The 13409-nt window shown below is 61.1% G+C and overlaps 5 protein-coding genes across 5 annotated transcripts; all 5 read right to left on the bottom strand.

The window, feature by feature from the left end:
• Positions 1–1621: 1621 nt before the first annotated feature.
• HRG_02098 (Fungal specific transcription factor) lies at positions 1622–2129 on the bottom strand (the record flags this gene model as incomplete). The annotated part of the gene is made up of 2 exons (XM_044860569.1): positions 1622–1866; positions 1934–2129. 2 exons carry the CDS (start codon positions 2127–2129, stop codon positions 1622–1624), a joined length of 441 nt encoding a protein of 146 aa, XP_044724202.1.
• A 463-nt stretch (positions 2130–2592) lies between these two features.
• On the bottom strand, positions 2593–5106 carry HRG_02097 (PHD-finger domain-containing protein; the record flags this gene model as incomplete). The annotated part of the gene is made up of 3 exons (XM_044860568.1): positions 2593–2739; positions 2803–3802; positions 3860–5106. The coding sequence occupies 3 exons, from the start codon at positions 5104–5106 to the stop codon at positions 2593–2595; spliced, it is 2394 nt and encodes a 797-aa protein (XP_044724201.1).
• Positions 5107–5721: 615 nt separating this feature from the next.
• HRG_02096 (uncharacterized protein) lies at positions 5722–6411 on the bottom strand (the record flags this gene model as incomplete). Its single annotated transcript, XM_044860567.1, has 4 exons — positions 5722–5854; positions 5910–6005; positions 6068–6121; positions 6185–6411. The coding sequence occupies 4 exons, from the start codon at positions 6409–6411 to the stop codon at positions 5722–5724; spliced, it is 510 nt and encodes a 169-aa protein (XP_044724200.1).
• A 1305-nt stretch (positions 6412–7716) lies between these two features.
• Positions 7717–8852, bottom strand: HRG_02095 (uncharacterized protein; the record flags this gene model as incomplete). Its single annotated transcript, XM_044860566.1, has 3 exons — positions 7717–8376; positions 8433–8514; positions 8587–8852. 3 exons carry the CDS (start codon positions 8850–8852, stop codon positions 7717–7719), a joined length of 1008 nt encoding a protein of 335 aa, XP_044724199.1.
• A 947-nt stretch (positions 8853–9799) lies between these two features.
• On the bottom strand, positions 9800–11202 carry HRG_02094 (zinc finger domain-containing protein; the record flags this gene model as incomplete). Its single annotated transcript, XM_044860565.1, has 3 exons — positions 9800–9908; positions 9975–10577; positions 10694–11202. The coding sequence occupies 3 exons, from the start codon at positions 11200–11202 to the stop codon at positions 9800–9802; spliced, it is 1221 nt and encodes a 406-aa protein (XP_044724198.1).
• Positions 11203–13409: the final 2207 nt, after the last annotated feature.

The raw sequence follows: 13409 nt of genomic DNA, 5'->3' as shown, positions 1-13409 counted from the left end.
GGCCGCGATAGGCAGCGGATACGCACGGGGCCGGTGCGGGACGACGACGGTTGGCTTCTATTAAGGGAAACAAAGGGAAACAAAGAAAGTGTCTATGGGGCAAGGAAAATGAAGGACTTGAAATGGCGTCGACAAGAGATGGGATCGTGGGTTTAGTCTGTCATGCAAAGGGAGTCGGTTTGATGAAGCAGTCAAGCTTGGGGGGGGAACAGCTCGGCCCCGGGGAGCGGCTATGACTCTTTGCCTCGAGGCCGCTAACCCTCTCGCAAGTCAGCAGCCGGCTTAGAGGCGGCCGAGGCGTGTAAACACTCCCGAGTCACTCAAGATACAGCTGGAGTGGAGAGGTACCCGGAAGGATACCTTGGAAGGATACCTTGGCCAGGGGAGAGAACCATCAGGACACGCCCCCCACCCCCCCGCTTGGCCTGCCCTGGGCTGAACCCAACCAAGGCGGCTGCCGCTGGGCGTGCTGGCCTGGCAGGACAGGGCAGGGCAGGGCGGTTGCAGGGGGGGGGCCCTCCAGAGCGCCGGGTAGGTTAGGTAGCCAACTAACAAGCCCAGCTGATGGGCAGAAAGGGGGGAATCTGGAACGGTTAAAAACGGAGGTGGGGGAAGACGCGGGGAGGGGCTCCAGGTACAGGTACGGTGCGCACAGTGCATGACTGAGCGAGTTTGCAGACACGTGCCCGCCGCACCTGCGGATGCTTGGGCGGTACGGCCGGAGAGGCAGAGGGGGTGGTGTCTGCCAGGCGGTGTCTGCCAGGCGGTAGGTCAAACGCCGTCCAGGGAGCCCTTTCAGTGGCCAGCCAAAGGTTAAGGTTGCGGGCGCCTTGCCCAGCAAACAAGGCGCTTATCTGCCGTGGTGAATCGAGGTCCGGTATCATCTTGCGTCGCATTGCTTATCGACGGCCAGCCCGCATGACGCCCGCGCCTGCGTCATCAAGTCCCCGGTACACGTCACGCAACCCACCTCTGCATACTGCCGAGAGTATCCGGCACGTCCAGGGTACACGAGATCCATACCGGCAGCCGACTCTCTTCTCGCGTTTCTCCTCGTCCTGTTGACGCGATTCCCTCCCCTCCAATCGTCTTGCCCAGCGCTGACGTGCCCAGCCAGTCTCTCCTCCCCCCACGCCTCCCCTCACGCCTCCCCCCGCCTGGCGACAAGCCGTGACAGCGTGTCAGGTGAGTTGAGCGAGAGCCAGCCCCCGGCCTGCCCCTCTCCCGGCCGCCATACAGTATCTCATACAGTATCTCATACAGTATCTCACGTACTGTATTAGGTTTTGGATACTCGCACGCCATTGCCCCCCCGAGACCTTTATGATGAGGAATGTATCTGGCCTAGCCCTGTTTTTCCTCGTGCTCGCCCTGGCCCTCCGGCACCAGGGGACATGCTGTAATAATTGCTGTACATGCTGTACATGCTGTACATGCTGTACATGGGAGCCTCAGCCCGCCGCCGGATGCGTTGCCCCGATGATGTTGGTATGCGCTCACTATCCGTATGAGCATCCGTACGTGACGCCATCGCCGATGCAGACAAGTCATCCCAGATCTGTCCCGTGCGCCGAAAGAAGTCGTCTGTCGGCAAAGAATCCATTCAATTCGACCTGTTTCTCTATTTCTGCAGCCAGACCCGATACCGCGCAAACTTCCACCCGGCCCCCTCCCTCCGCAGCCCCCCGTGCGCCGCCCACGGCACCACGGCCTCGTTGCCCTCCTTGGTCGTCAGCTTGACCTCGCCAAACAGCATCACCTCGCACTCGCATTCGTCGTCTCGGAACCGGCCCGGGAACACCTTGGCCACTGTGTGTCTCCGCTCCCGCACCGTCGTCCACATTCTGCTGCGCAGCTCGCGAATCTCTGTTGCCTCGGTCAGCCACAGGGACCCAGGACAAATCAACGGAGAGAGAGAGAGGGAGGACTCTACCCTGCTCGCCGCGGCCTTTTTCAGTGCCCATGGTTACGTGCGCGTCCTTGGCAAAGTAGCTGATCCATAGCTCGTTGGCGTCCGGCCGGTCCGAGATTCTGTAAAAGTTGGTGATAAAGGTCCGCACCTCCGGGTCCGGCAGCTCGCCGTCGTCCGCGTACACGGGCATGTATCCTCCACTGACGGCTCCCGACATGGTCTTGTGCGTTCCCGTCGAGTCGCAGAGAGGCAGGTAAATCAAGTAGCGTAGCGTAGGCTGTTGGATCGTGCAAGGCCGAGGCGGCATGTAACACATAACAAAAGGTTGTAGCTGTCTCGCTGGGCGGCTCTCCCGCGCAACAGGGCCGTTTCGACTCCAACCCCGCGTGGGGGGCCCGCAACGCAGTGAGCTCATCTACTCTACCGGTGCCAGATCATCCCGAGGTCCTGCGTCGTGTCCCGTCAACTTCACGTTGGGTGCCCCTCGGCCTAATCCTACACACGCTGCACGAGCCGTCGCCGTGGCTGGACAAACAAGGTGCATAACTTATTCACGGTCCCGGTCCGGACCGCCCGCAGTCCTCCGACGGCCGCTCCCGACCTCGGCCGTGGCCCGTCGCGCACCCTCGCTTCGCCAAAACTCCATAATTCAAAGCCCGCAAAACGCCCCGTGCCCGCCGCTACTTCCTGACGCCCCGGGCGCTAACCTCTCCCCGCTCGCCAATGTTGAGCAGCCTGCGGCAGTCCGGGCAATACCACTTAGTCGTCCGTGCCGGGATGTCCGACAGGCCCACGCACTCGAGGTGGAACCATTCCTGCTTGCAGTTCTGCTCAGTGCTTGCGTTAGCTGCAGCGCGAGACCGTGGACCGCCCGAGATGCCGCCACTCACATCCATGTTGTCGCACTGGATCATCGTCCCGAAGCTCACCCTGTTGCAGAGGCAATAGCGCGGCTCGTTGGGGTCGATCGGGTTGCCTTCGTCGTCCACCTCCTCCATCTCCGTCTCCGTCACCTGGCCCTTTTCCCGCTTCGTCGTCCGCGCCTTTCTCTTCGGGGCCGCCTTCCGCTTGCCGACGGCGCTGTTACCGCCGCTGCTCGTCGTGCTCACGACCCCGGGGGCAGGCCGCTTGGCCCGCTTAGGCGGCTGCTTCGACTCTGGCACCGGCGTGTTGCGAGCCGTGCTGGCGCGCCGCGACCGTTCGGCCGCCAACGAGGGCGGTGGCTCTTGACTCATCGCCTTACCTCGAGATCCTGGCCGTCTCCCGCCAACGGATTCCGGCGCCGGTGTCGCGGCGGGCGTATGGCCGCGCGAGGCCGACTGCCGTATCGGCATTTGTTCTGGAATCACTGGCTGCGCTGGCTGAGACGGAGCAGGGGCCTGTTGCTGATTACGCTTCGCGGCGTCTCCGCGCGTCTCCCGCCTGTTGCCCTCGCGTGTCTGGGGCGGGACGGGCGCTCTCTGGTCTGTCCGAGGGAGCGGGACAGGCGTTTCCGCGGCTGGAGGCTTCGTGGGCACCGACGTTGTGACCGTGTTCCCATTGGATGCAATCGACGAGGGAGATGCCGCCGACTTGGCCGATGAGCCCTGCGGGGGCACGGGTATGGGCACGGGCGTCTCCGACTGCGTCACCACCACCGACCCGCCGGGAGTGAGCAGGGCCCCGTTTCCGGCCCCGTCTGCGGCAGGCGCATTGTTCTGGCCGGATCCGAGATGCTGGGGAGGCGGGGGCACGGGCGTCTCCGTCTTGGTTCGCTTGAGCAGAGGACACGCCGGCGTCTCGCTTGCTTCGGCGGGCTCCGTGTCCTCGCTCTCGACTTCTCGTTTCCGCTTGCCGTTGGACCGCGAGCTCGTCCTGGGCTTTCCCGACGGCGTGCCCGACTCCTTCGAGCTTTCCGGGCCGTTTCCCAAGAACAGCTTCGCGGCCTGTACCATCTTACGCGCTGACTCCTCAGCCTCTTCGGCCGCGAGCTTTGCCAGCGCCTCCCGCTTGAGCTTCTTGGCCTCGTTGAGCTTCATGCCCCTGTTACTGGTGGGATGCTCCTCCGCGGCCAACGAGTCAGCACTCAAGGCTCCGGCGGGAAGCTGCTGGGTGCCCGACTCGTCGTCGACAACGGGGCTCGGCATGCTGGGGTTGAACGCCTTACCCTCCTCTTCCGCCTTGCGCTTCGCCTCGCGATACTCGTCGGGGCCGCGCCCCAGCGCCTTGAGTTCCCTGGCAACCATTGTATCACTGGGTGTCCACGTGGCGTTCTTCTTCATGCGCTTCCTGAGTTTGGCCAGTTCGTACTGTGTCAGCTGCAGCCACGGCGCGTCTGAGCTGCCGACCACTGCATTCTCCGGGGGCGGGTTGAGCAGGGCAGCCGCGTTGGCCGCCGCCGCCGCAGTCATGGCAGCCGAGCTGTGCTGCGGACGGGGCGGGCGGCTCGCCGACTTGGGCGTCTTGTTGGCCACGAGCTTGATGCGCGTCCCGGGAGCTGGCGTTCGTCTCCCAGCTGCCGGGATGTCAGACTCGGAGTCGGAGCTAATGTCGCTGTCATCGGTGCACGTATCGTACTCTATGTCGTAGGGAGCCAAAACTTCGCCAGGAACCGTGATCCTGGGTATTCTGTGGCGCGATATCTTCTTGCCGTCCTCGTCGGTCGACCGCACCGTCAGTCTGGCGCGAGACATCTGGGGCGACTTGGCAGCAACGGGACTCTTTGGCTCATCGGTCGGGTAGTTGTCCATCATTCCTTGCAACTTATCCAGGAGCGTCTTGGCTTTGTTGTAGTGGCGTTTGACATTCTCGGACATCCTTACCGCCTCGGCGTGGGCAAACACCCTGGAGCTGACGGCCTGGTCGAGCTGCTCCGAGATGACGGCGCGCAGGCGGGCCGGATCCGGCCGCTCGTGGGCGGCGCTGCTCGGCAGCTGGCTCCATGTCGTAGTCAAGTCGTTGACCTTGATGGAGGCGTCCGTGTAGGTCTGGTCGAGCTTCCCGATGAGCGTCAGGGAGCGTATCACGTCCGAGGGCAGGTATTCGGTGAAGTCGAGGAAATCGCTGACCGTCGTCTGCGCATCGGGATCGGCCCTCGGCTCTAGTCTGGTTGCAGCCGCAGCGGCAGGAACATTCGGGGCCTGACTCAAGGAGCTTCCCTGCTCGGGCAGCACGTCGTCGGCCTCGGCCTCGTGGTCTTCACCCCCGGCCGCCATGTCCTTGAACCGAGCGGGTGCGCGGGTGACGCGTGCCCGTTTCTTCAGAGACGTCGTTGAAGTTGGTGGGACAGGGACGGCCCGGGAGTCTGCGCTGCCATTTGCTTCTCGTTCCGCGGGCCGTCTGACGGGAAGACTGCGATGCGCGACTCGTTGTTGAGGCTTGTCCTGCAAGGATGCGCATGGGTCGTGTTCAGCTCCACCAGCCTGCGCCGGCCGGCACCAGGACGCGTTTGCGCTTAGGTAATGCGCAGCTGCTCCCGCTGAGTCATCAAGCAACTCTCCTGTTGCAACACCACCAGCCAAGTCCAACCTCTCTTTCCAGAACCGACCTTGTCACAAACCGAGACGGCCTGTCTCTGTGCTATTCAGCTGAAAGCTTTCTCCGGAAGCCTCGTCGGTGGCTAAGAGCTCCCTCATCAGCCTGGTGGGTCAGCTCCACCCAGAATGAGAACCACAGTTCGCCTAGAGTTGGCAGATCTTGGCGTAAACCAATCGATTGCTCGACAGCTACTGTACAGTACACCTTGTCTCTATTCCCAAGACAACAGCTCCCAAGTTTCGTGTGGCCTTCGGTGAGAAATGCAACAGGCCCAGTCCGCAATTGACGGGGCCTTAGAAATCCCAGTCTGCCTCCTGCTCTCGCATCAGCTTGGCACCAGCCACTTGCTCCGATTCCTCAACCATGTAGGTGGAACTGGGCCCAATCAGCGACAGTGAGCCGAAGACTACCAGCGTTCGGCATTTTCTAACAGAGCTTGTCAGCGTCCCAGGCCTGCTGTAGTGACGAGCACGTGCCTTACAGGTATCCAGTGATGCTCAGGTTCCCGTAGACTTCCAAATCTTGGCCCTCGAGCGTTCCGTCAATTTTGAGCTTCCCGTATCCCTTGATGCTCCCGCTGCCGCCCTCCGCCAGTTAGCCGCGATTGGGGTGTCAATCTAGCCCATAACCAACACACACCTTGAAGACAAGTACCCGGTGATTGAGATGTTGCCGTAAGCCCGGATACAGCCTCTACGCGCCCCGTCAGTCATGCTCCGGCTCGAGATCCGGGGCGTGGGACAGGCCGAGACGCACCCGCAGCTGACGCTGCCGTCCATGGTGATGTCGCCATACGCATCGATGTCGTCTCGCACAACCAAGTCTCCCCGGAGATTGATGCTGCGCCCAGATTTGACGCTCCCCAATACTTCCAATGGGCCGCAAAGGTCCAGTGAGTCGTCGCCCTTGACGCTGCCCGATCTCTTAAAGTGCCAGCCGGAAGCGTGTGTCGTGGAAGGGCTGGCAGCGCGCAAGTTTGACATTACCACCGAGCGGGAGAGGATGGGCCCCTGGTTGTGTCAGTCAACTACCTTGTCGTACCCTTGCGTGTACTTGCTCCGCGCCGTTGTCAGGGAAGGGAGCCAGGTAAACTCAACGTTGGCACCAACATGCGCAAAGAGGCCGCAGCCCATATTGTACTTACCTGCAGGCTCCGGTCCTCGTTCCCAGGCAAGGGGTCTCCCGGTTGAATAGTGCTCAATGACCGACGATGAGGAGACAAAGAGTCCCAGGGCAACAGCTGGCAGGATCTTTGATCGCGGCGCGGCGCACATCCTCCTGTCCAGTCAGCGCCGTCGGATGGCTTTGGGCTTCCGAGGAGAAGCTGTAACCAACCAGACGAGTCTCCAGGCACCTGCTGGGCAGAGATGTCGTCGTACCTCCTTCATACTCTTGGCCGCGGGAGGCTCGCACGCCTACACTTGTTGCAGCGTTTCCTTGTTCGCCACTGCTCGGGCGTGCTGCCGCTGGCCTGTCCAGGCGAGCGAGGTTCGTGAGGAGACGCGATGCTGCCTCGCCAGAACGGGACCTCCTTTGGCGCCTGTTGGGCGTCGTCTCCCAGCGTATGCGTGCGGCGCAGCCCTCTCCTCTCCTCGTTTAACCCCCACCCTTTCCTTTTCGAGCTGGCTGAGGGCCCGTCGTCACGGAGCGTGGGCGAGGGTTGCAGAATTGGAAGATGGTTTGTGCACGAAAATGAGGTTGTTATTTTGGGAGGGCCAGAGGTAGAGGTACAGTACCTGCTTTCGAGTGGGATTGCTGCTCGTCGCCAAGCCAGCCCTACGCGCGGTGCCGAGCTGCTTTGCCGCATCCCACCCACTTGCCGGCACTTGCCTGTCTTCTTCAGCGTGGTAAAATCAGTCAATCTGCATCGTGGCGATCAATCTGTATTTTCCGACGGGTACCGCTCAAGTACGTATACTACAGCCGTACCTGATGGCATGTCCCTCGGGCATCCAAGGGATATCTCAAAGGGATTATCCGTATTAGTGCAGTATCCGTACACACTTCCTTGCTCCAGCGGCTCCGGCAAACCGCCTCGAGGCGCTGCAAGAGACGGGAATCCACAGCAAGGCCATCAATCACTGTCGGCCGGCACGAACTAGACATTGTGAACCCAAGGAAAATGGTATATCAGATCCAACTTCTGCTCCCTCGTCCCTCGATTCAGTCTCCTTTTGCTCCCATCAAGCGCGTCTTGGCAAACGCCCCCCTCCTGCGTATGATACATTTTTGCCGCGGCCGACGTTCTGCACCCCCTCCCGCCATCGGCTCAGAGGTCGTCGCGCCAGCTAATCGCCGCCGACAAGCCCAAGCCCAAGCCCTGTGCACAGGGCCGCCAAGACCCATACAGCAGCGTACGAGGCTGCGCCGGCCTCCTCGACGCCGTGCATGGTCCTGGTGCACGAGAGGTAGGTGTTGACCCCCGTCAGGAGCATCACGGCCACCGTTCGTCGGATGACAACTTTGGTCTTGGACGTGTAGCCCCAAAGGTTCCATCGCACCGTCTCACATAGCGTGGCCATGACTGGATCGAACTGGCTGGCCTCGTCGTCCTCCTTCGACTTGCCCGTCGTGGCAAAGGGCGCAAAGATGAAGGCATTGGCGGCCGCACCAAGGAGGAGCGTGGCCGGGAGGATGCCGCTGTAGGACGCCGTGTACGCGGGCTCGAGGCTGGGCAGGCCAGAAAAGTAGACGACGAGGATCCGGGGCAGGACGAAGCGCAGCGACAGGACTAGCACGACGGTGTATATGCCCGTGGACAGTGCCGTCGTGTACAGCTGCAGCGGCAGGTCGACGAGCTCGCGATTCGGCACCCTCGCCGAGCCTCGGTGGACGTTTGAAAGCGGGCGTAGCAGGTAAAAGGGCACGGCCGCCGCCAGTATATCTACAGCCAGTGCAGATGCCGCGGTGGCAGGACTCAGTGAGTAAAATGCAGTCAGGAGGAAGAGCTAAGCCGGGTCAGCGATGTGGGTAGACGACCCTCGTGCGCGGCCAAGATTCTCACCCATGGTCCATGAGACAACATGTCCAGCATGGCAACGTCCAGGGCGTCTAGATTGCCCACCCACGCAAGGGCCAGCTCGGCGCTGGTTGTAGATGTGCGCCATCAGCTGCCGTGTTCCTGCTCGTGATAAGGGGAGGGGGCCAAATGCACTCACATCCTCCACCCTGCCAAGATGGACACTTCGCCCCATGTATCCTGACTGCGGCTCACCGAGGCGAGCTCTCCTTTGCTGAGCTCGCCGACGAGGCTGTAGCCCAGGCTCGCCATGCAAAAGCTCAGCGTCGCCGCGATTGGAAATTTCAAAGGGGCGGGCAGTGTCCCGCGACACGGCCGCGTCGCACCCGCAACCCCGACCAGCTCCCCGTGTGCCTTGACCGGAGCCTCGGCGTCAGACTTTGCGCTTCGTTTAGTTGGCGCCATGCCGGTCGCTTCGCGCTGCGCCAAGCTTCTGTTGCAGATCGAACACGGAGTATTTTGGGAGCGAATGGCCGGCGGTGTCTAGGACATTGACTGTGCCGACCACAGAATCTGCGCCGGGCCGTGGTCTGTGTGGGCGCAAGCTGGTGATGGAGGGGAGAGCTCGTGGAGGAAAAGAAAAGAAGAAGAATCGATCACCAGCGGGGACAGGTGACGTTTTGGCTGGTCGCTGGGGAAACCTTCCCCTGCTCGCACAGCATTAGTACCCACCACGCGTTTTTACTGTGCAGGGTACTTGGCACGCCGACGAAGAAATTAGGCTTCGGGGAAGCAATGACCCCTTTCACCTCTCCAGCTCCGAGTTATTAAGCACCACTTAAGTACCTCCTTCTGGAGCAGACTCTGAGAAGACGTTCTGCGGAAGATTTCTTCTTCTCTCCCTTCCTCCTTACGTCTTGCTCCCAGATGCAAGCTACGGCCATCCCTCCTTGGGTACAAGTGCAGCGTCTTCGCATCCACCTGCAAAGCAATCTGCAAAGCCGCAGCTGCTTCCTGCTCGCCCTTCCGTCGATTTCATTCCTAACTGGCCAAGATTCGCCTCACGCCCATCCGTGCGTGACACTTGAGCAAGACGCTGCTCCCACGTCGCGCCGTTGCAAGTAATTCTTCATCCAAGTTGGCTTCAATTGGTATTTATCCGGGTGTTCGCTCGACGCCTTTCCGAATCCTCACTTTAACCTCGTGGAGATGCAATCACGCCTGCCAGGCGAGGCTCTCCACTCTTCGGTGCTGAAGATTGGCGGCGGAGCTGAACCACCTCATACAAGTCGAGTATATCGTGATACAAGAGAAATGGCACCCGTCCTTTCGCGATTATCCAATTATCCAACTCGGCCGTGCATGGCAGCTCCGGGTTTTCCAGAAACGCTCCTGCTCGTGCCGACCCGTCGTCATTCCTCCATGCGGCCGAAAACGCCGTCGTCGTCCTCGTCGCTCCGAGCGCGAGACAGCATATCAAAGTCGTCGTCGTCGCCACTGTCCTCCATCTTGACGTCGACGCTATCACGCCGCATCTCGCCTCGAGTGAAGCTTTCCGGCTGGCGGCTAGGGAAGCTGTTAATGAACCCCGCGCTCGACAGCGAAGCAGCCTGGTCGAGGTATCGAGGCGGAACAGGCGGCACGGGAGGTGCATCTCCCGGGAGCGTCATGGTGCCATGAGACCCGTTGTTGCTTCCAAAACTGCAGCTGAGGAGTTCAACAGCGGCAGCCAAGTCCCGATCATCCTGGCCCGTCTTGTTGGCTCCCGAGGACGGAGGACGTCGTTCATGGCTTGGCTGCCGGAAATGTCCAAACCCTGACCGGTGGAGCACATTCCCCGAGGCAAACGGAGGGTTGAGTGACGCGCTCCGATACTGCTGAGACGAGTCGCTAGCACCGCTTTGCCACGTGTCATGGTACGGAGATGCGCCAAAGTTGATGCCCTCGATGGTTGGCGGTGGTGTGGTATCCGCCGAGCTCTGGCGCTCTCCCTGCTCCGAATAGCCAGAGGCGGCGGGCGACGCCGAGTCAGGCTCGCTGGCAGAATCCTTGGTGGAGTCGGGAGGTGTCGCCGAGCTTTCCTTGCCATTCATGGCAACCAGGACGGAAGCGGCCTCGAGCAGCTGGACCTGCTGGTGCTTGGAGATGAGCAGCTTGGAGGTGTAGGACCATTCGGGCGTATGCTCCCATCTGACAAACGCGTTAACAGGTGGAGTCCGCACAGGCACGTCTAGGCCCACGTCTGAAGACGCCGAAATCGGGGCGGGTCGCTAGCCAACCAGCCACCATGCAACGGGGGTACTAACAGATGCTTCGTCAGGCAGCTGCTGTGCTTGTAACCCTTGCCGCATTTCTCGCAGCGCACCTCAACGCGGTTGCTCTTCTTGGCGTCCTTGGCGAGGGGCTGGCCGTCACTAGCCCGGCGCAGGCGCGCCTTGGGTGACTTGCCCAGCTCCTCATCCCCAGATGCCTCGTTCGCTTCGTCGTCGATGGCACTTTCCTTGACGTCGGGAATTGTCTTGTGGATGGGCAGGCTGGCGGGCGGTGAGGGGAGGCTCCCGACCCGAGACTTGGACGAGGCGTTGCGTCGACCGGCGCCCAAGATGGGCATGGCGGCCGACTGCTCGCCGCCGGCGACGGCAGCGGTGAGGGCGGCGAGGTTGGGGCCGGGGTTGGTAACAGACTTGCGTCTGGTGACACGATGGGTGGCGTTGAGGGGGCCGGCGACGAGGGAGTGGGAGTTTGTTCGGGCGTGGGATTGTCGGCCGGGGGCACCGGAAGAGGAGGAGCTGGAGAGGACGGGACGTTGGTGCATCAATGGTCTGGCGGATGGATGCATTTCCTGGAGTCGGCGGAAGAGTCATCAGCACAGCTCCGGAGCGGGAAGAAGCCAGCAAGACGTCCCCCAAGACGACAGGTCATACTTTTGAGGAGGCCATTGCCAACGACTTGGAATGCTCTGGGCTGCGAGACGACAGAGACGACAGAAGGCGGGCCGTGACGGGCTCGAGGATTGCAGCAGTCGGTCTGTCCTCTCGACCTGCTGGGACGAGGGTTGTGCGGACGCTGAGGGATGCGAGTTGGCGAGGAGCCAGGTTGTCACGAGCGAGAGCGAGAAATAATATTTTTGGGACATGGAACAGGCACACAGTTGCGTACGGGCTATGGGGGTGCGTGTGAGAGGCACAGACGGAGGGGGAGGGGGCGCGTGTAGCAGCTCCGTGTTCTGGCGTATCTGGCCTAGGTGAATCGACGGCGCCTCCGATCTTGCGATTACCGGGACCCAAGGGAGAGTACTGTGCTGTACCTACAGGGCAGGTACAGCGACCGTTCGTTCGCCCGTTGCGACCGGGGGCGTGCGTGGGTGGAGGTGGAGGACTCGAGTCGACGCCGTGACGTGCTGGCGGCTGGCGGGGACGCCTGCTCACTGCCGTGCTGCCTCGTTAGTAGCGGTCGTGGCGGATAAATGCCCCTTCTGCGCTGTAGGTACTGTAGGTAGCGAGGTACCTAGGTACTCGGTAGGTGCCTGGTCACACACTGTGTCCGACTGCAATGCATGTATGTACAGCAGAAACAGAGCAAGCCGGAGCGAATGCCGCCGGCGGCTCCCTCCAAGCACTCTCTCCCCTCGGCCCTCTCTCTCTCTCGCTTTCCAGCAGCTTCCAAGCGCGCGCGGGGCCGCTCGCACTGTCGCGACGGGCTGTGAGGTGGGGGCGAGACGAGGCGAGGCATTGGCCACGTACGGGCCAGTGGGACCCCCGCCGCCCGGCTGATCATCAGGTCGATTCTGGAGGGACGGAGAGGGTGTGAAGATGGATCCCAAGGTCTTTCTGCGTGAGAGGGTGGGATGTTGCGAGGAGGTGGAGAGAGGGCGTGACCTGAGAGACCAAGGAGCGTGGAAATGGGGCTGAGCCAAGCAAGGTACCGGAACGGAAGCAGAAAGGCACGGTAGAAGCCCAGGTACCTTGCGACACGGCACTACACCGTGGGCGGCGAGGTACTGTAGCAGCGACCGAGGGGGACGAGACATTGCTAGGTAATATGCATGCCTTGCATTGGGGAGCTTTTGCTTGGACTAGAAAATTGCGACACCAGAGCCTGCTGCCATTCGAATTCCTCGGGAGCAAGGGCACCAAGAAGAAGTCGGAAGAGGGACTAGCTGGAAGATTTTTTTCGATTTATTTTTCTTACTCACGTCGCATCCGCTTGTGGTGCCAAAATGTTTCGACGCTTGGATTTCGCCCTCGCACGGAGCGCTCGGGGCATTAATGAGTGGGCGTGGCGCTCGATGGACCGCCGCTCTCCTCCTACCTAGCTTGACGGGCTTGGCCTTTCTGGCTTGGAGAGCGGGGGGATGGATTGCCTGGTAAATTGGGGGAAGGAGAAAGAAAGTGCGTGCGTGCTCTTGAGAGGTGAGGAGATGTTGGTCTGCTTGCCTCCTTGCCTCCTTGCTTGCTCGATGCTTGCTTGCTTGCTTGCTTGCTTGCTCTCGTTATCCCTTGCTTTCTTGTCGGGCTTTCTTGCTGGGCTTGCTTGCTGGGCTTGCTTGCCTTTCGTCTCTGCCTTTCTTCATTGCTTGCTTTTTCATTTCTTCCTCTCCGTTGGCCTTGCCCCCTCTTCCGGTACTTGTTCCTCAAAGACCCATGATGGCATGTCTCAGGCCGGGGAATGAACAGGCTGCGCCAATCAATCCGTCAAATCTAGTCTTGTGTTGCAGTCACCCCCTCGTCGAATCAATCAATCAATCACAGGACCAGGTTCCTGGAAGGCAGGTACACACGTGGGCGATTGTTTGTCAGGAACGCCCATTGTGCGCGTGAGAGAGAGTGGTGTGCGAGTTGCTTTCCTCCATGCGCAGGACCTCCGTCACATCCATCGACTTACACCTCGTCGGCCTCGGTAAGCTCAGCTCAGCTTACGGGATGGATACCACGACAAAGGCAACCAAAAAAAACGGGCTCAACAAAGGGCTTGATCGGAAATCCCGTGCCTCGCCTACACGAGTCCTGGGTGTGTGTAGTT

The sequence above is a fragment of the Hirsutella rhossiliensis genome (genome assembly GCF_020360975.1).
Source record: "Hirsutella rhossiliensis strain HR02 chromosome Unknown scaffold00002, whole genome shotgun sequence".
Taxonomy (NCBI): Eukaryota; Fungi; Ascomycota; class Sordariomycetes; order Hypocreales; family Ophiocordycipitaceae; genus Hirsutella; species Hirsutella rhossiliensis.
Note: the sequence above shows the minus strand (reverse complement) of the source record. Positions and strands in the feature narration are given on the sequence as shown.